Below are 27,297 nucleotides of genomic sequence, written 5' to 3'. Positions count from 1 at the left end.
ACATTTACCTGGGATGAGGAAGAGTTACTGTGAATGAGAAAAAAGCCATTAGACAAGTGAGTTGACGAGGTGTTTTGAGGGTAGCATTAAGATCTTAGGTCTTTTGGATCTTTTTGGTTTCACCTTTTATTTCAAAACTTGGCAAGCAAAGTTGAAAGAATAGTGAATATAGATTCAACAGTCGTTAATGTTGTAACAGATTTGGATATTTGTAGTATCATAATCCAGGATTATCTTAAGCCAATTTCAGGATTTGAGATAATGTAAAACTAGACTACAGGCCTGTGAGGGTCATTGTAACTTCTGATTCACCCTTAATCTAGATGCAGCTCTTTGGGTCTCAGCCCAAAGAGGGTTTTTATCAGACCCCCTTCTCCGTTTGAGGCTTCTCAATTTTTGTCCTGTTTAGTGTTTGCTAAATTTGATAAAAGCCTTGTGGGAAAATGGCCTCAAATGCTAGACTCATCTCTAGGTATCAGTGTTAATCTAGAATCTCAACCCGGTAATTCTTAGTTGCCTTGATAGCTCCCATGGACTTGGTAGGGATGTGGAGATTGAGAGAGACAGAGAGTTATAAAAGCAATACATATTTATTATTTAAAAAGACTAATGGGCAGTGCCGTGAAATTCACAGTGAACACAAAGAGAAACCAGCAACCCTTTGCAGTACATTTCCTCTTCCATTTTTCAAAGACAGTTACTTTCAAATCATCTGTTTCTTTTGGTATTTGCCTTCATATTTCCAATCAGTGTACATATATTACTTCAGTACAATTGAATGCTATAAAAAATTATGCAGATGAGTTCTGCTTCTGGAAAGGATACATAAAAGGTAAAATTTTTGACACCATGAGTGTCTGAGCATGCTTTTATTATACTGTTACCTTTGACTAATATTTTAGCTGACTAAAAATGCTAGCACAAATACTGTTTTTCTTTGAAGATATTTCCCGTTGTTTTCTCACTTCCAGACAGATGTTGATAAGCCTGATTCAGCTGCCACTTATCATTGTTTGCATGTGATGTGTCTCCATCCTCTTCACCTTGATTACCTACTCTTTTAATATTTTTCCCTTTTGCCAGCCATGCTGGAATTCTGTGATAAGCTTGGTGTAGTGCTGTTTTCATTCTTGTGCTGGGCCTTTGTGGGGGATTCTTTTGATCTAGAATGCATATCCTTTAGTTCGAGAAACTTTTCTTTGATTATGTCTTTGATAATATTGTCTCCATTTTGTGTATTCCTGTATTTCTTTAACGTCTGTTGATTGGCTGTTGGATCTCCTGGTCTGAGCTCCTGACGTTCTTGCCTTTTGTCTCTTGTGTCCGTCTTCTGGTTCTTTTGTTCTACTACCAGTGAGCTTTTCTCAACTTCATTGACTGTTATTTCTGTAGAAAATTTTATTACTTATGTCATCTTTTCTTCATTTCCAAGAGCTCTTTAGGATCCTATTAACAAATAATCTTCTGATCATGTTGCATGAATACAGTATCTCTTTTTTTTTTTTGAGACGGAGTCTTGCTCTGTTACCCAGGCTGAGCACAATGGTGCGCAATCTTGGCTCACTGCAACCGCCACCTTCCGGGTTCAAGTGATTCTCCTGCCTCAGCCTCCCAAGTTGCTGGGACTACAGGCACGAACCACCATGCCTAGCTAATTTTTGTATTTTTAGTAGAGACAGGGTTTTGCCATTTGGCTAGGCGGGTCTCAAATTTTTGACTTCATGATCTACCTGCCTCAGCCTCCCAAAGTGCTGGGATTACAGGTGTGAACCACCACACCCAGTTTCCTTTGGTTTTAATTAGCTGAATTTTTCCAACTTTTTGAATGATTGCACTGATTTTCGACCTTCTTACTTTGTATTTACGCATTTAAGATTACAGGCACCCGCCACCATGCCCGGATAATTTTTGTATTTTTAGTACAGACAGGGTTTCACCAGGTTGGCTAGGCTGGTCTCGAAATCCTGAACTCCTGACCTCAGGTGATCCACCCACCTCGGCCTCCCAAAGTGCTGGGATGACAGGCATGAGCCACCGTGCCCGGCCATGAATACAGTATCTTAAGATATTAAGTGTTCTTAATTTTGGTTAAATATGTGTTCTGTTTTCTCTGTTGCCTCTGAATTTCATTTGGTTTTATTTTTTTGATGTAGAAAGCTTTTCTGAAATGTCTATTATTATCTGACTCTTTCCATCTTCTAAAAATGTGGTGCCTTCTCATGGCCACATTTTCTCTTCTGTTCTCTTTAGCCTTGCAAGGCTCCAACTGTTTATTCTTTCAGTAACACTTCAGAGGGTGTTTTAGAGGGAGTCGACATGAACTTGTGTGTATGATTCACTGTTCTAACTGGAACAGATATGTTTTAAGCAGCGTTATGCATTCCTTCGAGTGTTTCTCTGTCAGATTCTGAGAAACAGAATTGCTGGGGTAGAGGTTTTTTGATCAATTGTACTTAAGAAGTTGTGAATGAACAGTAATGTACATTTTGTTTTCTGCATTTTGTCTACAGGTTTCAAAAACTTTTAACAAACAAGTAACTCACGTTATCTTCAAAGATGGCTACCAGAGCACTTGGGACAAAGCTCAGAAGAGAGGCATAAAGCTCGTTTCAGTCCTCTGGGTTGAAAAGTAAGCCGCTTCTCTCTTACTTTTTTTCCTTAAGTATCTAGTATTAAAATGTGTGGAGATATTTTGCACAGATCGCAGAACCAGATAAAGTTTGATTTTCATCTTTTCTCTGCCTCTTACCTCACCAAGTAATTTGACATCCTCCAACCTCAATGTCTGTAGTTCAAAAATGGGCGTACTATAATACCTAACTCTGCCTAGGGGGAGAAGGAGCCTGCAGGTCCTGAAGCTGGGTATGCAAGGCAGACTTAGGAAACGAGGGAATGTGATGAAGCAGATTGTGTTAGTCAGTGAGTGCTGCTGTAACAAAGGACCACAGACTGGGTAGCTTGAACAACAGAAATGGACTTTCTCACAATCTGGAGGCCAGAAGTCCAATATCAAGGTGTCCACAGGGTTGGTATCTTCTTTTTTTTCTTCCTTGACACCAAGTCTTGCTCTGTCATTGAGGCTGGAGTGCAGTGGCTAGATCTTGGGTCACTGCAGCCTCTGCCTCCTAGGCTCAAGTCATTCTTATGCCTCAGCCTCCCAAGTAGCTGGGATTCATCTCAACCTTCGCCTCTTGGGCTCAAGTGATTCTCCTGCCTTAGCCTCCCGAGTAGCTGGGATTACAGGCACGCAGCACCATGCCTGGCTAATTTTTGTATTTTTAGTAGAGACGGGATTTCGTCATGTTGGCCAGGCTGGTCTCAAACTTCTGACCTCAGGTGATCCACCTGCCTCAGCCTCCCAAAGTGCTAGGATTACAGGCGTGAGCCACCGTGCATGGCGCACACAGTTTTGATTACAGTGAATTTGTAGTAAGTTTTGAAATTGGGGAGTATGAGTCCTGTAACTTTGTTTTTCATTTTCAAGATTGTTTGGCTATTTTGATTTGGGTTCCTTGCTGAGATTGTTTGGCTGTCTTGTTTGGGTTCCTTGCATTTCTATATGAATTTTATGATCAGCTTATTCAAAAACAAAAAAGGTAGCTGGGATTTGGTAGCATTGTATCGAATCTCTAATTAGGGAAGTGTTGGTGTGTTTATAATATTTAATCTTCTAGTCCATGAAAATGGGATGTGTTTCTTTTTCATGTCTCAAATTTCCTTCAGTGATACTTTCTAGTTTTCAGTGTACAAGTTTTATACCCCCTGGGTTAAATTTATTCCTGACTTTTTTGTTCATTTTCATGTGAATGAAATTGTTTTCTTAATTTTTTTTAAGTTGTTAGCTGTTAGTGTATAGAAATGCAGGTGATTTTTGTATATTGATTTTATACCCTGCAAATTTGCTGAACTTGTTTATTAGTTCTAAATTATATTTGTGGGTTCCTTAGGATTTTCTATATGCAATGTTGTACAATTTTGTAAATTGAGATAGATTTACTTCTTCATTTCTAGTCTGGCTGCATTTCATTTATTTTATTTTATTTTATTTTACCTATTTGTTCTGGCCAGAACGTCCAGCACAGTGTTGAATAGAAGTGGTGAGAATAGACATCCTTGTCTTGTTGCTCTTTTCTCTTTGGAGAAAAGCTTTCAGTATTTCATTATTTAGTATGATGGTAACTGTGGTTTGTGTAAATGTCCTTTATCAGGCTGAGGACATTCCCTTCTATTCCAGGTTGTTTGTTTGTTTCTTATTATTAAAGAAAGTTAGATATTGTTGTCAAATGTTTTTCTGCATGATTGATCATCGTGTGATTTTTGTCCTTCTTTATATTAATGTGGTGTAATTGAGGGATTTTGTATGGTGAATCAACCTTGCAGTCCTAGGATAAATCCTACTTGATCATGTTATATATGTTGTCATCTTTCCTTTTTAATTGTTGGAACAGGCCGGGTGCTGTGGCTCACAACTGAAATTCCAGCACTTTGGGAGGCCGAGGGGGGTGGATCACCTGAGGTCAGGAGTTTGAGATGAGCCTGATCAATATGGTGAAACCCTATCTCGATTAAAAATACAAAAATGAGCCAGGTGTGGTGGCATGTGCCCGCAGTCCCAGCTACTCGGGAGGTTGAGACAGGAGAATCACTTGAACCTGGGAGACAGAGGTTGCAGTGAGCCAAGACCACGCCATTGCACTTCAGCCTGGGCAACAAGAGTGGGGGAAAAACAAGAGTAAGGTGTCCTTCTCCGACTTTTGTCAATATTTTCTCATTATCTTTCACTTTCAGAAATTTAAGTGTCTGGATATGGTTTTATAAAATTTATTTTGTTTAGATTTTACAGAACTTGTTGAATGTGTACTTATCTGTGTTTCTACATATAATTCATTTTTGGCCATTATTTCTTCATCTCTCTTTTCTGCCACATTTCCTCCTCCTTTTTTCTGATTAGCTGTATGTCTTTTTCGAATTAGCTATATACCAGGGATTGGTAAAGTTTTCTGTGAAGGGACAGATAGTAAATATTTTAGGCTTTGCGGGCCATGTGGTCTCAACAGCTCAGCTCTCTTGTGGTGTGAAAGGAGTAATAGAAATTAAGTAAACAAATGCCTGTGTCTGTGTGACAGCAAACTTTACTTACAAGTCTGGCAGTAAGTCAGGTAGTTTGCCAGTCCTTTCTATGTAATATACCTTTTAAATGTTTGCATTTGTCCGTAGTGCTCTCCTTCTTGTTCATTATTGTTGTCATTTTTTTTTTTCTTCCCAGGTTGATCTGTTTTCAAGTTCATTGACGTTTTTCTCCATCAAATCCATTCTGCTACTTAGTACTTTTATTTCAGATATTTTTGATTTCTAACATTTCTACTTGGTTTTGTGTACATTTTAAAATTTCATTTTCATGTGAGATTTCTCATCTTTGCTTTTCCTGCCTTTTGTTATGAATGTATTTTCTGTTACCTCGATGAGTATAGTTATAAATAGTTGTCTTAATGACCTTGTCTGATACTTTTGAGGTTGGCATCTGTTTTGTTTTTGTTTTTCTTTGATAGTGTGTCACATTTTTCTGGCTCTCCGTATGGCAAATAATTTGAGCTTGTATTTTGCACATTGTAAATACTATGTAGACTCCGGATTCTTTTGTATTGTGGCAAAGAGCATGATGTTTTTGTTTTAGCAAGCAGTTGACTTGTCATTAAAGTTAAATGCACACTGTCATTATGTGGGCAGTTGCTTAGATGGGCTCTTTGAGCCTCAGGTGCAAGCTGATTTGTTTACCTCAAACACATGTTGTTCGGGGGTCAGCCAGAGACTTGAACTTCCATACTGAGAATTTGGGGTTTCTCCTCTGGTTCTCTTACTTCCTGAGTCCTTACCTCATTTCTCTGGTGGCCGTAGGTGCCCAGTCTCCTTCGTCTGGTCTCTTCAGCGAGAAAGGAGGCCGGAGCTTCTGCTTGAGTGCCTGCCACGCCACACCACCTCCCACAGAGACTGTGGCTGCCTTTAGGGGACAGACAGAAAATGTGGGGATGCCCAGAGTCTTTTGCTTCCTTTTAAAATTTATCTCTTCTTTCTTTTTCTTTTTTTTCCCTCAAGCTTTCAAAGCTTTCACATCGTTGGTTTGTTTTATTTTATTTTTCCTGTATTTCCAGGACGTATAGCTTATAGTTCACCTATATTTGTATATTGGTTTGTTAGGAATAAACAGAAATGGAACTTAGTATGTTATTTTTGAAGCATCTGATGCCAGTCTAATTCTTCTTCCCTTCAAAATTATTTGACCTTTTTGCCTGGAGACTCCTTAAGGATATTTTTTATTTTATTTTATTTTTTATTTTTTTGAGACGGAGTCTTGCTCTGTTGCCAGGCTGGAGTGCAGTGTCGCGATCTGTGCTCACTGCAACCTCCGACTCCCTGGTTCAGCAATTCTCCTGCCTCAGCCTCCCGAGTAGCTGGGATCACAGGCACGTGCCACCACACCCAGCTAATTTTTGTATTTTTAGTGGAGATGGGGGTTTCACCATGTTGGCCAGGATGGTCTCGATCTTCTGACCTCGTGATCTGCCCGCCTCAGCCTCCCAAAGTACTGGGATTATAGGCGTGAGCCACAGTGCCTGGCCAGGATTTTTTTTTTTTTTTTTTTAAGACTCATTGCTTTACTGTAATAGGTTTTGGATTGATCATTCCAGTTCTGGCTTGACCTTTTCAACAGATTCAGGTCTGTATTTCTGCAAAAGTTTCTTGGATTATAGATTCAAATATTCTGTTTCATTGTTTTGCTTTTCTTCTGGGAGTCCAATAATGTTTACATTGGGCCTGCTTAGCTTTTATTTCAGCCACTTTGACCCTTTTATACACACACACACACACACACACACACACACACACACACACACACATTTTTACCCCAAATACTCATTTGACAGTGTTTGCTTTTGTTTTTTTGAAGACAGGGTCTTGCTCTGTTTTTGGGGTTTTTGGAGACAGGGTCTTGCTCTGTTGCCCAGACTGGAATGCAGTGACTCAGTTGCAGCTTACTGTAGCCTGGACCTCTAAGGCTCACTCAGTCCTCTCACCCCAGCCCTCCTGAGTGACTGGGACTGTAGGCATGTGCCACCATGCCCAGCCATTAAAATTTTTTTTTTCTTTTTTCTTTTTGAGATGGAGTCTTGCTCTGTGGTCTAGTGCAGTGGCACAATCTCGGCTCCACTGCAAGCTCCGCTCACCAGTCATGCCATTCTCCCAGCTGCTTCAGCCTCCGAGTAGCTGACTACAGGTGCCCACACCATGCCCGGCTAATTTTTTTTTTTTTTTTTTTTTTTTTATTTTAGTAAGGATGGGGTTTTACTGTGTAGCTCGGATGGTCTTGATCTTCCCCTGACCCTCCAAATGATACCACCTGCCTTTGGCCTCCCCCCCAACGAGTGCGGGATTATAGGCGTGAGCCCACCCACGGCCCGCTGGCCTTAAAGAAAGAATTTTTTTTATAGAGATGGGATCTCACTATGTAGCCCAGGCTGGGCTCAAGTGATCCACTCACTCCAGCCTCTCAAAGTGCTGGGATTCCTGGTGTGAGCTACTGCACCCAGCTGACAATATTTGATTCAAGTTCAAGGGTTTTGTTATAGTCTTCAGTTTTGTGTTTGCTTTTATTTTAGGGTGTGTAATGGGTTTTCCTCAGCTGAAATGATTTGCTTTTTCTTTGTTTTTTTAAAATAGATTTTTTAGATGGATGTAGTCTTTTCTATTTCCATTCATTGTATAGGCTGGGTGTGTGGCCAGGGCATCCTCTTCTGTCAGTTCTGCTGTCTTTCGTAGTTTCTTTTATAGGTGATGCTTGTGATGGAGGGAGAAGAGAGGGGCTCGTGTGTCTCGTTTGCCTTTTGTTTCCGTAGGATCCTTCAATGTTTTTCTGTTAGTTTCTTCTTTTTTTCACTGCCGTTGGTTCAAGGGCTGCTACTCCCCCCAGAACTGATGCTTTTCAGAGCCTGCCTGTCCTAGTCTTGCTCCATTTCAGGCCCCTTCCCTGGAGCGGGTACTGTGAGCTGCATGGGTTCTGCATTGTGGCAGTTGTGCTGGGCGTCCTCTTTCTGAGACTTTGTTACCTGTGCTTCATGTAAGTCCTCCAGGCTGTGCTACTTTTTATGGAGTCGTAAGCCTATTCTCCCCGACTTTCTGCATCCATAGACTTGCAGCTGTGTTGGAATTTGGATTATTTTTCTACTTATAGGTCATCTGAATTTGTGCTGTTATCTCCATATCGGTGAGAATGTAGGTCATATGTGTCTTTTATTTAAGTTTCTTTTTTTTTTTTCTGCTTTTTTTTGGGGGGAGGGAATGGGGGAACACTCAGTATCAGGCAGCCATCATTGTTTTCTCTACCTCCTCCTCTTATGGAGTCCATTGAAATGGCTTATTGATTTTTATCTCAAAATAGATCGCTCATAGATCTTTATCTCTGCTGTTACTCACAGTCCAGACAACGATCCTGTCTTGCTTCAGTTACTGTAGCAGCCTCCTGCCTGTCTGTTTCATTTTGCTTCTTATACATCAGTAAATGTAACCCCTTTTGTTACCAGTGGAAGGTATCCAAGTTACTGGCAGCAAATCCGTATGGGTTTGCAGCAACTTTGGTTCTTACCTCCTCAGAAGAAATAATTCCACGGAGGGGCATAAGGCAGAAGAAGAGACCAAAGCAAGTGTCAGAGCAGGAGCAGAAGTTTGTTTAAAAGGCTTCAGAACAGAACGAAAGGAAAGTACACTTGGAAGAGTCCCAAGCAGGCACGGAGGTCAAATTTGATGTTTAACCTTGATCCTGGAATGTATAGGCTCACCCTTTCCCACAGTTCTTCCCTTAGAGTGGGCTGCCCGCATGCACAGTGTGGGAATTGAGCGCAGGCAGTTTGTTTAGGAAGTGGTAATGGGTGCCCATCTGAGGTTTTCTTCCCTTTTCTCCACCATTTTGTCTCTTAATGTGCATGCCCAGGAAATGGCCTCTTCCTGGTATCTGCATTCAATTAACACTTTGGTGCAACAGGTGTGGACTGTCAGGAAATGGCCTCTCCCTGGCTCTGGCTACCAATTTATCACTTTTAGAGAGCAATGCGATCATTGTTGAGCTATCACCCGACATTCCTGGTGGGTGGTAGAGCCCTCTCCTGCAGGGCTTAACTACTTGCAACACTTTAACACGTAAATTAACTTTATCCTTCTGATAAAATGGCTTAGAATTCAGTGGTCTATAGTAGGGAATGGCAAACTGTCATCCCCCGGCCAAATCCACCCTGCCATCCTGTTTATTTTTTAATGGCCCATGAGCTAAGAATGGTTTTTAAGTTACAAGAAGAAAATTCAAATGTTTACTATTTCATGATATTTACATTATATAAAATTCAATTTTAGTATCCATAAATAACGTTTTATTGGAACACAGCCATGTTCATCTGACGATGTAGTCAGTGGCTGCCTCTGTACTACACCTGTAGATTTCGATCCTGTGGCAGAGACCTTATGGCCCACGAAGCCTCAGACATTCACTACTTGCCCCTTTGCAGAAGTTTGCTGACCCAGGTCCAGTGTGCTGCATGATGGTCCCCTTCCCTTCCAATGTCAGCTGCTCCCCTCTCCCTTGTTTGCATCTTCCAAATGCTCTGGGCTTCCAGGTCCCCAAGGCCACACTCTTTTCTGCCTTTAGTTCTTGGCCTGTGCTGAGAACTCTGCCCCCTCTTCCTGATTCTAAACCGAGTTTTGTAGTCAGCTCCTTTATACATGTTGCATTGCAAGGTCACTTTATCAGAAGAGCTTCCTCTGTCCCCAGTTCACAGTTCAAGCCCTCTTTGTTATTCTCTATCTCAACTCCTTTTTTCCTGTGTGTGCTATTAAAACTTATTTTGCTCATTTGACTGCTTTATCTGTCTGTGTATCTAATCATGCATTTGGTCTTTCTATTGTAATGTAGACTCTAAGAGCAGCTACACGTCTGTCTTATTTATGGTTGTGTTTCCAGTAAGCATCTAACATACATCTGGCTCATAGTAGATGCTCAGTAAATATTTGTTCTAACAAATTATGAACAAAGGCAAATTTAGTTAAGTGGCATAGAGATACTAGAGAAAATATCATGGGGAAAATGACTTGAAAAAAACTGCATTTTAAAAGTTGAATAGAAATGTGGAGGGGAGAGTGCAGAAACAGAGACCTTTACTAGAAGCTTGAAGTAAATAGAGATGCATGGGCAAAAATTAAAATAGTAGGCATTTCTGTAACTAAATAGGGCCTCTCGGCTAATCCTGCATTGGGGGTAATCACTGATATCACTGATAGTGTTTTCTTCTGAGACTTAGGGATTCTTGCTCTGCTTTGCTGGCCCAGCCCCTGACTCTCCCTCCTGTCATTCTTTATCCCCTTTCTCTCTCTATTTCTGCCACCAACCCCAGCCTCTTTCTCAAGGGGCTCATGCAGACTCTGTAATACTTGTAACTTCATTATACAAAAACAAACCTTTTTTTTTTTCCCCTGGAGACTGAGTCTCACTCTCTTGCCCAGACTGGAGTGCAGTGGCATGATCTTGGCTCACTGCAACCTCCGCCTCCTGGATTTAAGCAATTCTCCTGCCTCAGCCTCCCGAGTAGCTGGGGCTATAGATATGCACCACCATGCCTGGCTAATTTATATATATATATTTTTTTCTTTTCTTTTCTTTCTTTCTTTCTTTTTTTCTCTCTCTCTCTTTCTTTCTTTCCTTCCTTCCTTCCTTCTTCACTTCCTTCCTTTACTTCCTTCCTTTCTTTCCTTCTTTCCTTCCTTCTTTCCTTCTTTCTTTCTTTCTCTCTTTCTCTCTTTCGCTCTCTCTCTCTCTTTCTTTTTCTTTCTTTCTTTCTTTTTCTTTCTTTCTTTCTTTCTTTCTTTTTCTTTCTTTCTTTCTGACGGAGTCTTGCTCTGTCGCCCAGGCTGGAGCGCAGTGGTGCAATCTCGGCTCACTGCAAGCTCTGCCTCCCGAGTTCACACCATTCTCCTGCCTCAGCCTCCCGAGTAGCTGGGACTACAGGCACCGCCACCACGCCCGGCTAATTTTTTGTTTTTAGTAGAGACGGGTTTCCACTGGGTTAGCCAGGATGGCCTCGATCTGCTGACCTCGTGATCTGCCCGCCTCGGCCTCCCAAAGTGCTGGGATTACAGGCATGAGCCACTGCGCCCACCCTATATACTTCTTTAGTTAACTTTTTATTACAGGACATTCTTTTCCTGTCTGTACATGCAGATACGTCCCACTTTATATATGTAAGAATCTTTTGTAGTAGCTGTCCAGTAATTTTTGTAACCAGTGTCCTATTGATGATTGAAGTTTTTCATTTCTTAGTTCTTTATTTTAATTAGAAATATTAGAGCATTGAGCTTCTGTATATATTACCTTTTTGCAGATGATAAATCTTTCCATAGATGTAAATCCCAAAAGTGGGCTATTCAGTTCAGAGAGTTTACATATTTAAATATGATAGATGCTGCCAAATTACCTTCTGGAAGAAGTGTACTGGTTTCCATTCTTTCTGCAATTATCAAAGAATACCTGTTTCCCAATACCTTTGCTTATATTGTGAGTTATCAGTTCTTTTAATGTTTTCTAATTAGTAGAAGAAAAATAATACTGTTTTTATTTGCATTTCTCTGATTTTTAGTGAGCTTGAATTTTCTTCAACAGAACATGGAGATAAGAGCCAAACTGACCTGCATGTTTTATGTCACGTCTGTTCTTTCTTGGTGAACTGCCTGCCTGCCTTTCCAATGCAGTAGCTCATGGTTTCCACTGAAAATGTGAACATTAACTTCGTAAGGTCACTAGGTGTCACTAGAATCCCATTCTGTTGGGTTCCTTCTGGGAGTGTTCATTTTAAGATCAGATGACAATTGATAAAATTCTGACATTTCCTTTGGACATAGAAATTTTTACCTTAAAGAAAGAATAAATAAAGGTGAAATAAAGGTCAGCTTGGCCCCCACTCTAAGTTCTGTTGACGAAAGTTTATCATTTTTAAACAATTGCAAACTAACAGCTAGGTTGGGAATATGGTCCACAGGCTTTGTCCTTGCTAGGCTGAGAGTTGGTTGCTGACTGAACGCCATCACCCCCTGCATTTAGTGTTTGCTAGAAACAAGGATATATTCCCACATAAGCACAACACAAGCCGACATGAGGGGCTTACCACAGCTCCTTTCCTCCCAGAATCCTCAGACTCCATTCCTATCCTACCGGCGGCCAGCTCCACTTCTCACCTCCTCAGCCTTCTCACCCTGCAGCCGTTCCTTAGTCTTTCACTGGCTTCTGTGACTTTGACACTGTTGAAGGTCACTGACCAGTGATAGGAACGTCCCTCAGTTTGGGACGGTCTGATGTGTCCTCCTCATGTCACATCAGTGTGTAACAGTGGATGAGCCATTTAGGACTGGGCGAATTACTCAACTGCTGGGCTCTAGGTTCCTCCAGCAGCTCCTGAGTTAACTTGCTACTGTTGTTCCAGTGCTGGACCACAGAAGTGTTCTCTCTGCCGGCAGAGCACTATTGTGCAGACTTCTCTGAGTCTTCTGTTTTCTTCCTTGTGTGGCAGGGATACGCATGAAGGATTGTGTGCTTGGTGGCTGGAATCTTCAAAAAGATATGATTCACTTTTTTGCTTCACTAACACAGTGCCGTCTACATAAAAGATTAATGTACTTTTCCTGAATTGACTTATTGACTGGGCCTAGGGAATAAGATACTGGTGCTGGGCAGTTTGGCACCAGAGTAGTAAAAAGGCTGCAGGATTGGCCCAGGTGAAGACAAGGGGTTGTCCTAAGGGTAGAATGGGAGTCGGTGGTTCCTGGCCCACCTAGCAGGTGTGCTGTGGGAAGTGCTGGAGTGAATTGGCTCTCTGGGGAGAACAAGCTCATCAGAGCAGAGCTTCCCGGGGAGAATGTTGCTGCTTTGATTTCTGCTGGCTCTGAGGCAGCAGCAAGTCAAATAGTTGGTTCTCTGTTTAGAGGCATCTCTTGAAACACTTTTCGTTTTGACCACTAGATGGTAGGATAATGTTATCATTTTACATTTCTGAAGAAAAATAGAAATCTAATTGGAAGGTTTTTTGTCTGTTCAGTAGATTTTGGTTGGACCCCTGGTAAACGTGGGTTTCAGTGTAGCAGCTTTAGTGTGTTACCACATGTGCTAAAGCATAGCTGTTGGCATGCAGAATGGCATTACCCGCAGTAAGTGCCACTTACTTCTTCATAGTGAGTGATGCTGGTTACACCCAGGTGGATGAAATTCAGGGAGAGCATCTCGGTGCACCTTACATCTTATCACTCTAAAGGATATGCAGTTGGGAAGCTTACCTCAAAGGCAACAGAACACACGTCCCACAACTGTATAATCTATGCCAGGCACACATTTTACTGGGTTGAATCAAGCCCTTCCTTAAACTGCTAACTTAAAGGATACTTACTGGTTTTTGTAAACTTTGGCAAATGATCTTCTGTACTCCTCGGTTGTCTGTGTTGTGCAATAGGAGGCAATGGTAGTGGATTTTCCAGCACGGTTGGTTTGAGGCTTCTCATGAACTGGCTGACCTTTGCTCTGTTGATGGTGGTGATTTTAATACTGTGTATTTGATAACACGGTTATCTAAGGTCTCCTCCACGTCTTTCATCCAGATGCATCTCAGCCAGCCCCCTTTTGCTGTTCCCTTACTCACAATAGTGGTAAATCGGTGACATTTTGCTTAAGAAGAAGCTGCTAAAAACTTCTCGTGCTTAAAATTGGTAATTAAGGGGACTTTTAAAAGAAGCACACCTCAAAACATTTCCTTCCTCGTTCTCTTCCACCCTGCCTCCCTTTCCCATCACTTTTATTGGATACAGCATTCTGCTCACCCCATTATTGTAGGCTCAGATAGTTGGTTTGTTTTTTAAAATCAGCTTTATAAAAACATTTACATAAAATAAAATGGACCCATTTTAAGTGTACATTCACGGAGTTTTGGCAAATGTGTATACCTGTGTCACCACCACAACCAAAATATAGAGCATTTTCATCACCCCTAAATCTCCCTCATGTTCATTTGCTGTCGGCCTCCCTGCCCCCTCCTCCCACCCCAGGGCAGCCACAGATTTGGTTTCTGTCATTAAAGATTAGTGTTACCAGTTCTGTGGCTTCAGATCAGTGGACTCATCCAGTGTGTACTATTTTGTGCCAGACTTCTTTCACCGAAGGTGATGTTTTTGCTATTTGTCCATGTTGTGTATAGCAGTGGTTTCATTTTCTTTTATAGCTGAGTAGTATTCTATTGCAGGCATGTAGCACGGTGCCACCAGTTGATGGAAATTGGGCTCGTTTTCCATTTTAGGTTGTTATGAATAAAGTTACAATGGACATTTACGTTTGTGTCTTTGTATGCTTTCATTTCTCTTGGGTCATTACCCAAACTTTTCCAAGGTGGTTATGGCACTGTATATTCCCACCAGCAGTGTGAGGGTTCCATTCGCTCCACGTCTTCACCAATACTTGTAATTTATCCATCTTTTGAATTTTAGCCATTCGAGCGGATGTGTAGTGGTGTCTCTTTTTTTTTTCCAACTTTTTTTTTTTTTTTTTTTTTTTTGAGACAGAGTCTCGCTCTGTCGCCCCAGGCTGGAGTGCAGTGGCCGGATCTCAGCTCACTGCAAGCTCCGCCTCCCAGGTTCCCGCCATTCTCCTGCCTCAGCCTCCCGAGTAGCTGGGACTACAGGCACCCGCCACCTCGCCCGGCTAGTTTTTTGTATTTTTTAGTAGAGACGGGGTTTCACCGTGTTAGCCAGGATGGTCTCGATCTCCTGACCTCATGATTTGCCCGTCTCAGCCTCCCAAAGTGCTGGGATTACAGGCTTGAGCCACCGCGCCCGGCCCCAACATTGTTTTAAAGATCTGATTCGCATGCTACACAATTTGCCCAATTAAAGTGTACAATTCATTGGTTTTAAATATACAGTTAGGTATTGCTTAACGACAGGGATGCCTTCTGAGAAATGAATAGGTAGGTGATTTTGTTGTTGTGCAGACATCATAGTGTGTGTTTACACACACCTGCATGACATAGCTACTGCATACCTAGGCTCTGTGGCACAACCTATTGCTCCTAGGCACAAACCTCTATGGCATATGCAGTTGTAAGACAGTGGTAAGTATTTGTGTCTCTGAAATATTTAAACATAGAAAAGGTACAGTAAAAATATGGCATAAAAGATAAAATATGGTACACCTATATAGGGCGTTTACTATGGATGGAGCTTGCTAGACTGGAAATTGCTGTGGTTGGGTCGTTGAGTGAGTGGTGAGCGAATGTGAAGGCCTAGGGCATTACTACTGTACACTACTATGGACTTTATACATGTCATACACTTAGGTTACACTGGATGTATATTTTTTGGAGCAACTGTATTAACTGATACTATAACTTTTTTTAGAGACAAGGTCTTGCTTTGTGTCTCCCAGGCTGGAGTGCAGTGGCACAATTATGGCTCACTGTAGCCTCAACCTCCTAGGCTCAAGCAATCCTTCTGCCCTCAGCTTCCTGAGGAGCTGGGACTACAGGTGTGTGCCACTATGACTGGCTAATTATTTGTTTGTTTGTTTGTTTATTTATTTATTTATTTATTTATTTTTGTAGAGATGGCAGTCTTGCTACATTGCCCCAGCTAGTCTCCAACTCCTGACCTCAAACAGTCCTCCTCCCTCTGCCTCCCAAAATGTTGGGATTGCACACAGGAGCTATTGCACCTGGCTCCTCCCATAAGTATGTAACCTATCTCTCTGTTACGTGTGGTGGGAGGGGAAAAAACAACCCCTAGGTTATTTATAATACCTAATACGAGTACTATGTAAATAGTTATTATACTGTATTTTTTTTTTGAAATGGAGTCTCGCTCTGTTGCCCAGGCTGGAGTGCAGTGGCGCGATCTTGGGTCACTGCAGCCTCCACCTCCCAGGTTCAAGCGATTCTCCTGACTCATCCTCCTGAGTAGCTGGGATTATAGGCGCGTGCCACCACACCTGGCTAATTTTTGCATTTTTAGTAGAGAAGGGGTTTCACCATGTTAGCCAGGATGGCCTTGAACTCCTGACCTCCCGCCTCGGCCTCCCAAAGTGTTGGGATTACAGTTGTGAGCCACCGCACCTTGCCTATGCTGTATTTTTTTTTTTAATTTGGCCTTACTATAGCTTTTTTACATGATAAACTGTAACTTTTTAAATTTTTTGACTCTTTTGTAATAACACCTTAAAATACATTTTACAGCAGTATAAAATACCTTACAGCTTTATCAGCTTTTCTATTTTTTAATTTTAATTTTACTTTTAAACTTAAAAAAAAAAACTAGGACACAAAGCCACACATTAGCCTGGGCCTACACGGGGTTAGGAACATCAGTATGTCACTAGGCGATCGGAATTTTTCAGCTCCATTATAATCTTATGTGATCACTGTTGTGTATGTGGTCTCTCATTGACCAAAAGGTTGTTATGCGGCATATGACTGTATTCACAGAGTTGTGCAACTGTCACCACAATTTTAAAACATTTTCATCACCTCAAAATGAAACCTTGTACCCCTTAGCCCTATTCCCCATTCTGCCGCCAGCCAAGGCAGCTACTAGTCTACTTTCTTTCTCTGTGGATTTTCCTTCTCTGTGGATTTTCCTTTTCTGGACATTTCACATAAGCGGAATCATATAATATACGACCTTCATGTCTGGCTTCTTTCTCTTAGCATAATGTTTTCAAGGTTCATCACGTCATCTGTATTAGAATTGCATTTCTTTTTATGGTGGAATCATGTTCCATTGTATGCACACGCGCGCGCACACTCACTCACGAAGAACCAGTAGTACAAGGCTTATCATGAGAAACAACGGTCCCTTTCTTGACCCTTTTCACCCTCAATTCCTGTTCCCCAGAGGCAGCTCCTTTCACACATGTGGCTGCTTCTGCAGATAACCTGTTCAGTGACCTCCATATTTCTAAATACTGTGGCTGTATTGCTGTTTTGGTTTTTCAGTTTCAGATATTATCTAGTGACTTTCTGATAGGGAAGTGAGAATTTCGTTTTTAATCAGCCCCTCCCAGGGCATCCCACTCCCACATGCGCGCATCTGCTGTTTGCATGGACACATTCATGTGCAGGCTGTTTCCATTCTTGATTGCAGTGTACATGATACATTTTGGTTAAATCAGTAGTTTATGTTTACATCATGATGACTGTGGAAGTTGTGTGTTAGGCTGAATCTCAGAGTGAACCATGAATATATTTCCTTTCAGGGAAAGCTTTTTGTTTTCCCTGAACTTGGCCTGGTGTCCTTTGAGTCCAGAGCTTCTCAGGCTCCAGTTACCTGAACATGGTCCCAGTGCCCCCATTGGGCACTGGGTGGCAGTGAGTGGGCACGGGCAAGGAGAGTTGCTGCCTCTTTTCAGCCTTCCACCCTCCACCCTCTGCCCTTTGCCTGCTATCCTCTGCCCCCTGCCCCACCCCTGAGTGCTCTGGCTTCACCTGTGCCTCCTGCCCTCGAGCGGTTCTGAGCTCCAGGTTCTGAGCTCCAAATGGACTCCTCTCCCACCCCAGCTGCCAGGCTTGGGTTTCCCTTTACTTTTTAATTTTTTTTTATTTGTTTGATTACTGTTCCCCAGACAGCTCTTATCTACTCTTTATTTTTGTTGGTTTATGTCTTTTGTTTTCCTTTACTATCATTTTATTGGGGTTTTGGGGTCAAGAGAAAAGCATGTGCTCAGTCCACCAGATTTAACCAGAGGTCAAAACCTTCCATTTTATTGTCTAAATATTATTCAGTTAAGGATTCCCCCTCCCCATCTTAGTCCCCAACTGCCTTTACTGAATCTTGAGCGTCTCCTGCCTCAGTTATTGCAGTAGTCCCTGACTGGCCTCCTCGTCCTGGACCGGTGACCTGCCCACGACCCGTCCCTCACACCTGTCCTCATACCCCAGCGCCCACAGGACGGGGTCCAAGCTCATTAGCTTAGAAAGTACAACCCTTGGAATCACATGAATTCTTTTTTTGTTGCTGGTCTCCTAACTTGCATTCATTCACTCAGTCATACAAATGGCGTATGTTTTCCCAAAAATGTCACGCTCTTTGCTGCACTGTGCTTGAGTCTGTGCTCTGCTTCCAGATGGAAGATCTGTGCCCTCTCACATCTGCCTCCTTGTCAGAGTTGAGTCTAGTAATCATCTCTGACCTGAAGCTTTCTCTGAACCATACTCATTTTGCAACTTTTTGCTGCTTTTCTGCTGGTTGTACTTCTCTGGTTACAATTACTACACTGTATTCTTTTTTAAACTTGTACATTTTTGCAGATTTCTCTGATGCCTGGCTTATTAGAAGACAGTTGCCTTCCCATATCTGCCTCTGCATTCAGTGTATAGCACATGTCATTTTGCTTCTGAAAACTCCACTGCATCGTATACTGAGGAGATAACGTGAGACAGGAAAAGAAAGTCACGTGTTAGTGTTGTTATAAAGATAGTATTGACTTTGCACACCCTCAGAAGGGGGTCAGGGACACCAGGATGAGATTCACTACCCTAGTGTTACTTACCACACTGCATAGACCATACTGTACTATATAGAGGCACGTATTTCTGAAACTTCCTTCATTCCTAATATATTTTGTAGAAATTTCTATATCAATATGGATATGTGTTTTTTTATTGCAGTATACTTTATTTTTTCAAATATCTGTGTGTTAGATGTTGAACAGTGATAGGCCTGTGAGGGATAGTTGGAGAGGTGAATAGAGGCCTTATTATAAAAACACTTAAACAGCAAATGAGTGAGAATATGCTGTAAACATGGGAGTGACAGAAGGTTTTTATCTGGGTTGGGGAGAAATTTAAGGTTAATATTTCCGTAATGTGTGAGTGAATTAGTAGAGGAGAAACAAACAGTAGGGCAGGAGATCATTTAGAAAATCATAATTATTTAGACTTGAGTGACAAAATGCTAAGAAGGGATAAGGGTCACAGGAATCCAGAGATACGAAGGTGGACAGGAGAAATGGCAGGTCTGTCCACAGGGCAGGAGGAGGAGGCTTGGCAATGCGGAGCATTGGTTGCACACCCAGGCCTTGGGGCTGATGGTGGTGGTGTCTGGACAGAAAACAAAACAAAAGGACAACCTAATTTTGGAGGAAAGAGATGTCCTCTGACTTCAATTTCTTTACATCCCTTCTACCTCTAAATTGTCTGTTTTATGGCTTGTTTACTATTAAATGATCCATTTGATAGCATTTACTTATACCTTTATGAGTCTGTGCACTAATAATTTTGAAGTATGCTACAAGTCAAAAATTGTTGCATAAAATTGTACTTCCTTTACCTGCCTCTTGCTTCTCTTATACTTACACACCGGATAGAGATGATTTTGGGAAGTTTGATTTATACTGACTTTTGTATTTGCTGTTGTATTTATTTTTTTAAAGTCTGTTAAAATGACCTAGGTATGGATTTCTTAAATTGCTAATACATGTGCAGATTTAGTGCTGTGTCAATGTATAATAGAAACAAATACTCATTAGACTACCTTAATTTAATTACACAGATGCAGGACAGCTGGAGCACACATTGATGAATCGTTGTTCCCTGCAGCTAATACGAATGAACACTTACCAAGCCTAATTAAAAAAAAAGTAAGTACATGATTTCAATGTAGATAATGGCAATTAGGAATTTATTCATTTTTATTTTTTATTTTTAGAAAATAAAACTTCTAGAAATATGTTCAAGAGTTGTCTTAAGTATGCTATTGATGATATTATTCATTTCACATAGCGTTTTTTTTGTGTGAATTACAGAGATTGTTTTATCCTATGACTTCTTTGATAGCGTTTGTAGGAAGTGGAAGAGACTGTGGTTGGCCATGGGAAAACTAAAAGGTGCCAAGAGACAAGCAAACGTTTAGGTGCTTTGGTAATTACTTCAGAATGAAATGTGTTATATCTATAGTCAAAATACCTGCATTCTGTTTAGCAAGAAGAATCTCAAAAGTCTGATGGACGTACATCCAAGTGTGCAAAGTCATTTATGAGGAAAATCTGCTGTACAAATACAGTTGTCCTTCAGTATCCACAGAGGATCAGTTCCAGGACCCCCACAGATACCAAAATCCACTGATGCTCCAGTCCTCTATATAAAATGCCATAGTATTTGCATGTAACCTACACAGATCCTCTTGTATACTGAAGAAAAAATTGTTTGTAGAGATGGGGTCTTTCTGTGTTCCCCAAGCTAGTCTCAAACTCCTGGCCCCAAGTGATTCTCCCGCCTCAGCCTCCCAATTGGGATTACAGGCGTGAGCCACTGCACCTGGCTTCTCCGATGTACTTTAAGTAATCTCTGTATTACTTAAAATACCTAATACAATGTGATTGCTTTGTAAATAGTTGTTATACTGTATTTTTTTTAATTTGTGTTAATTTTTTTTGTCTTTTGAATATTTCCAGTCCTGACTGGTTGAATCCATAGATCTGGAACTTGCAGATACAGAGGGCAAACTGTAGAGTTAAAGATACTGCTTTCGTTTGAGATCGAATTCACATTTTAACCACAACCTTTTCAGCTTTCTATTTCTAATTGTGATTTCTTTATCTGAGGAGAGTTTACTCTGAAACATCACAGCCAGTTTGTTTTCACATGAGAGTCTCTGTTAGAGGGAGGATTTGATGACTGTCTCCAAACTGAACTTTACATTTCCTTTAGACTAGAGGAGAAATAACTGTGGACTTCACATTTCCTGAAAACAGTAAATGATATTTCCCCACTACATTTCATCTCAGACAGGCCATAGTTTGCCCATGCAGTGATGGATGAACTTCCTTCAGTCTTACCTGATTATAAGTGAAAAAGTGTTCAGCAGTCTCTGGACTCCCTGTGACATGCTAAAATCAAGTGTTTATTGTAAAAACACATCAGTAGTACATGCATATTTTCATTGTAAAACATTTAGTAAACACAGACATCTCTTTGATTGCCCTCCCTCAAAGTAAGCAGCTTTCAATTTGATGAGTATCCTGGGTGGCATTTCTTCAGTACATTACACACATGTACACACACATGCATGCTTGACATGAAGGGGCTCTGCTATCTTACGTGTATCGTCTGGTGAGTTGTCTTCTTTTCCCCAGTTAACAATATAGTTTTGACCATTTCGTGTCAGCAGCTTTGACTCTACTCAGTTTTCTGTATTGCATTATACATTGTGACTGTGTTTTTCCGGTATTCATGTACTTTTAGTCACTGTCAGTTTTTGCTAAGTATATTACTTATGCCACATATTTGAGTTTATTTCTCCAAGTCAGATATCTAGAGATAAAATTACTGGGTCAGAATACATACACATTTTGATTTTAACAGTTCCACCAATCATGTACAAGATGACCTATTTCTTGGCCAGATACAGTGGCTCACACCTGTAGTCCCAGCACTTCAGGAGGCCGAGGCTGGCAAATCAGTTGAGGCCACGAGTTCGAGACCAGCCTGGCCAACATGGCAAAACCCCGTCTCTACTAAAAATACAAAAATTAGCCAGACCTGGTGGTGCACACCTGTAATCCCAGCTACTCAGGAGGCTGAGGCAGGAGACTCGCTTGAACCCAGGAGGTGGAGGTTGCAGTGAGCCCAGATCGCACCACTGCACTCCAGCCTGGGCGACAGCAAGGCTCTTTCTCAAAAAAACCAAACCAAAACAAAACAAAACAAAAACCTATTTCTTGATACTCTGACTAGTATTGGATATTACTAATCTTTTTAATTTTTCCTAACCTGAAGCATTAATGACTGCTCATACACTTTACCACTTTAATTTTCATGTCTAAAAACCTTCCCTTTCCTTCTCTTTTCCAAATGTAATTGCAAATTAAACCTGACTTGAGGCCTTATTCTTTTGGGTCTTTGAGGAGGTTCTGTGCATCTGTCTCCCCCCTCACCCTCTGCCTCACCCTGCTGCCTGCCTGCTGCCTGCCTGCTGCCTGCCTGCCCAGCTTGCTGTTCCTCAAGCATGCCAATCGTGTTTCTGTTTCAGAGCCATTGCATTATCTGTTCCCTCTGTCTAGAACATTCTTCCCCCAAAATCCATACACATGACCCGTTTTCCAGCCTCCCTATGGCTTTGTGCAGATGTTACTTTCTCTGTGAGACCTATCCTGCCACCCCTGTTTGTACCAGCAATTCCTTCCCACTTGTGCCAACTATGCGAGTCTCTTTTCATCTGCAATGCTGACTGGCTCCTCCTAACACACTGTAGTAATGTGGGCAGTTTGATGGAATACAGTTGCTAGAGAAGATTCACAGGACCCCAAAATAACAATGTGTCCAATCTGCACAGTACCTGAGAACCAGGGAGCACAAGGTGGAGCATCTTCTTGTATACTGCTGGCCCCGAGCCTATATGAACCAGCCCCACTGGCGGAGCCTCCAGGCAAATCCATTGTCTCACCAATCATAAACAATGTTGACAGGCCGGCACAGTTGTCCCCAAACTTCCCGGACCTATGGCTATAAAGCACCACTGCCTAATTAGTACATTTTGTGTAGTGCAGGTACTTTAGTGAGAGCAGTGCAGGCCGGTTCCAAGCCTGTTGAAATGAACCTCCCAAGACACATACAATTTACTTATTTATTATGTTTATCTTCTGTCATTCCTTACCAGCATACAAGCTCCATGATGACAAGGATCTTTCTAGGTTGCAAGACATATAGTCATGTTTTTTGTCAATAAATGAGTGAATAACTAACAGAGCAAGATCTCAGTATAGGCATTAGCCTTAACTAGCTAAAAGAAGTTCTTTCTGTAAGGCTGAAGCAAAAGAAGTTAACTTTTACATGGGTAGCTAGCTCCTTATGTAAGCGCGTTTGGGCTGGCAGCTTCAAGCTGAAAACCAAGGAACCTAGACAGATGACTTAAATTTCCCTGGGGTCCTGTAAGAAAGAAGTCAGGCATAAAAGTGTTAGTAGGTAAAATCGTTGTGAAGTTCAGTATGTGTATTTGTGCTGATGGCCGGGCTAAAGATGAGAAGTCAATGGGCAGTTCCAAGAAGAGAATGTGAGTAAGGCTGGGACTGTGAGGTGTGTTTCAAAGGAAACATTTCCCCTCTCTGAAGATGGTAAGAGTAGAGTTAACCCAAGACCTTCCCGTGGATATCAACCTGGGGTTTCATGTGTTTGTAAGTGTAGTTATAGTTTTGGGGTTTTACTGGCTGATTGGAGCTCCTGGGATTTAATGATAGTAGGGCAAGAATAATAATGGTTCTTTTCTTTGGTAATTATAAAACAAAAATTGTTTTCTTACTGCGTCATGGTCTTGCAGGAAGAACGATGTGAGAATAGTGCTACCAAGCAGGCAATGGGCTTGCTGCCCAACCCACATAGAGTCCAAGATCATGCCACTTGCTCTTGAGAAAAGAAAGGCTTTATTGCAAGTTGCCTGGCAGGGAGACAGAAGGAAATGCTCAAATCTGCCTCCCTGAGGTGGGGGCTCAGGCAGTTTCATAGGCAGAGAAAACGAAGTGTGATCTGATTGGATCTTGCAGCGAGGTGATGCTGGGAGGTGTCATCTGACTGGGTTGTGTCCCAAGGTGATGCTAGGGCTCAATCTGATTGGATCCTAGATTATGCCATCAGGTGTTTACTCCTTAATTTGGCCCCCGTTCCTTGGTCTAAATGCTTAGGTTCCACCTGTGGTTACATGCTTGGTTCACCTGGGCATGCGCAAGTGACATAACTTGCCACCTCTGGGGCCAGGGCAATTAAACAGTTCACCATTTTGATACACAAAGTTGAACTAGATTGGGCTGGTTTGGTGGTAACAATAGCAAAAAATCGAAAGAGACTGGCTAAAAACTTTCATGGAAACTAAGAATACTAGGATCATGACAATGTCTCACAAAGCATAATACAGAGCCTTTTATACAGTCTTTTAAATTCTGTCCATTTTCTTTATACTTGCACAAAAAGAAATAAATATTGCCAATTCACATACAGTGCAAGAAACACCTCTTTCAGAAGTTTTTATTATTGATGTTATAAAAGGTATCAGAAATGTATGCGAAACGGCTTTTCTCCTGTCTTAAGCAGTTGCAATACAGCATTAATTTTGTGTTCTTTTGCACAGCGCAAATGTATGCAGCCCAAAGATTTTAATTTTAAAACACCAGAAAATGATAAGAGATTTCAGAAGAAATTTGAGAAAATGGCTAAAGAGCTGCAAAGGCAAAAAACAAGTCTAGGTAAGCTAAGAAATACAATACAGTTCTTTGCATTTGTGTCCATACACCTTGTTTAATTTGCATGATGACTGGTGGTGTTCAGGATGAGAGAGCTGATGGAGACTGTCGTAGCTTTACTCTAGGAAGGAGAAGACAAAATGTCAGGAGCCTGCGGGAGACTTGACTGGGAGCCAGAATAGAGCCATGCAGCTGAGCTAATCGACCACAGTCTTAACCATTCATCAAGGTGGTCGAACTTTCTATTTTCAGGAATGATTTCAGAAGAAAAGCAAACTTTGGCTAATAAGCCTTATTGAAATAAATACCTATTTATTTCTTCTTTATATATAACTTTGTATTTTACCTAATTGGTAAAATTTGTTTTGTTACCCAGAATAGGCAAATCTTAGATGATACATTCTTTTAGTGATTTGGAAAAATATTTTAGAATATTATGTGTTATAACAAGATGTCTTAGAAAAAATATATGTATTCTTATGTATATATTCTTAAGTAATATTCATATATATATAAGAATATTATGGGCTGGGCACAGTGGCTCACATCTGTAATCCCAGCACTTTGGGACGCTGAGGCGGGTGGATCAGGAGGTCAGGAGATCGAGACCATCCTGGCTAACACGGTGAGACCCTGTCTCTACTAAAAATACAAAAAATTAGCTGAGCGTGGTGGCGGGCACCTGTAGTCCCAGCTACTCGGGAGACTGAGGCAGGAGAATGGTGTGAACCCAGAAGGCGGAGCTTGCAGTGAGCCGGGGTTGCACCACTGCTCTCCATCCTGGGTGACAGAGCAAGACTCCGTCTCAAAAAAACAACAACAGAAAAGAATATTATGAAACATTAAGATACTTTGTATGTTTTTGGTATTTCTCTTTTGCCTTTTTCACTGTCCTCTAAATTCAGTATTTCCTCCTAATTCTGACACACCATTGCTACAGATAAGCAATTATGGTCACTAGAAATAGAAAGCATTAATTCCTCTAGTTTTTGTTTTCTTTGTTTTAATCTGTTACTATGTCACAAATTCTCTATTCTGTGTTTTGAAATTATTCAAATAGAATTGTCATGATTTATTTTATTTTATTTATTTATTTTTTTGAGACGGAGTCGTGCTCTGTCACCAGGCTGAAGTACAGTGGTGTGATCTCAGTTCAAGCGATTTTCCTGCCTCAGCCTCCCAAGTAGCTGGGACTACAGGCGTGCACCACCACACCCAGCTAATTTTTTTATTTTTAGTAGAAATGGGGTTTCACCATGTTGGCCAGGATGATCTCAAACTCTTGACCTTGTGATCTGCCTGCCTCAGCCTCCCAAAGTGCTGGGATTACAGGCGTGAGCCACCACACCCGACCAAGATTTATTTTAAATCTGTGATGATAATGCGACAGAATTGGGTAGAACAGTTAGCCTACGTAGTGCTGCCACATAACTTTCCAGAAACATGGCCTGCATCATTTATTTCATGCTCAGCCCTCCCGCTGCCTCTCCTGGTGTGTGTCCGTCCTTCCTTCACACCAACTGTCTGGTCTTCATTTAAGCTCAAGCCAGAAACACGCAATCGTCCTTGACATCTCGTCCTTCCTGACACTAACTCCCATCAAGACCATGGCCCTGCTTCTGAACTAGTTGTTTGACTTCTGTTTTCTCCTTCCCTGCTCTCTCCCCTGATGCCTGGATCATCCCTCCTGCACCACGGGAGCCACTCCTTACCCTGCCCTCCACTCTGTCCTTACAGTTCATCTCTGTGCTGCAGTCACAATGATGAAAACCTTAAATAAGAAGGACATCCCCTTCCTGGTTTAAAATTTCTTGGTATCATCCCAAGGAAAAATATTCAGGATAAAATCCTGTATTTAACATATTCTCCAATTTACTAGGTCCTTTATGATCTGGCCTCTCCTAGCCTCATATCAATATTACACATTCTCCTATAGTTCTTTATACTTTTGTCACTTTGGCCTTCTTTCCTATGTCAGTGACAGTGTATTTGAAAATATTTTGACAACATGGTAATGATAGATACAAAATTTTCTTCTTAGACCAAATATGTATCGTAATTAAAAACCATACATATGAAGTATTAATGATTCAACTAATGTACATTTGTATATTGTCAGAACTACAGTCAGGATTATTCAGGCTTAAGAGTTGCAAAGGAGAAGATATTAAATGATTCTTGGTATTTTTTTGTTGGGAGTGAGTATGAAAGTACTGAAGGGCTCCTTGAGCTTATGCAAGGTAGCCTTCTAGAAAAAAACACAACTGCACCCACACAAAACGAGCTCATAATTTCATGGTTCTGGGACCATGCTGATCCCACTTAATGCAGTCAGGTTCATGTCTGAGTCTGTGAGTGTGTGTTGAGGGTAGGAGCGATGGTTCATGGGGGCAGTTTCCGAAAGCTGGGACAAGAAACAGAAACCAAATTGCATTCCAGCTTTGCAACTTTTGCCTTCTGTGTCTCAGTCTTTGTTTTTAAGTGGGGTTACTAGTTGGGGTTTGGGTTTGATGTTGGATGCACTAATGCATATATTGTTCTTAGCACAGTACTTGGTGAGGGCAGTTGCTCAGCAGATGTGAGCCAGCAGCTGTAGCAGCAGCGTCACTGCCTGTGGAGGTGGTGGGGGTAGAATATTAGCAGAAGTAGGTAATGATGTTGAAAGGGAAGAAGGAAAACGGGGTGTTGGGGGTTGTTCCTTAAAAGGAGTCATATTGAAGTATGAAGGCGCATTTTGATCTTAAAGTGGATTTTTTGTTTGTTTTCAGATGGTGATGTACCTATTCTCTTATTTGAATCTAATGGTTCATTAACATATAGTCCTATAATTAAAATTAATAGTAGTCACCACAGCGCAATGGAGAAGAGATTACAAGAGATGAAGGAGAAAAGGGAAAATCTTTCCCCCACCTGTAAGTAATTACAATTTGTAAAATGAAAATTATGCAAATAGGTGATTAAATTATGGTGGAAAGCTTTTTTTTTCTTTGCCTAGATATATATATATATAT

The 27,297-nt window shown here is 41.3% G+C and overlaps 1 protein-coding gene across 1 annotated transcript in view; it reads left to right on the top strand.

Moving 5' to 3' along the window:
- Positions 1-27,297, top strand: part of MCPH1 (microcephalin 1) — a 246,742-nt gene that overhangs the window by 5,627 nt on the left and 213,818 nt on the right. Inside the window, 4 exon segments of the mRNA XM_017854315.1 lie at positions 2,511-2,629; positions 19,609-19,696; positions 24,175-24,289; positions 27,055-27,198. Of these exon segments, the coding sequence (XP_017709804.1) occupies positions 2,511-2,629; positions 19,609-19,696; positions 24,175-24,289; positions 27,055-27,198 (466 nt within the window).

Source organism: Rhinopithecus bieti, unplaced genomic scaffold, assembly GCF_001698545.2.
Source record: "Rhinopithecus bieti isolate Rb0 unplaced genomic scaffold, ASM169854v2 scaffold_39273, whole genome shotgun sequence".
NCBI classification, from domain to species: Eukaryota; Metazoa; Chordata; class Mammalia; order Primates; family Cercopithecidae; genus Rhinopithecus; species Rhinopithecus bieti.
Note: the sequence above shows the minus strand (reverse complement) of the source record. Positions and strands in the feature narration are given on the sequence as shown.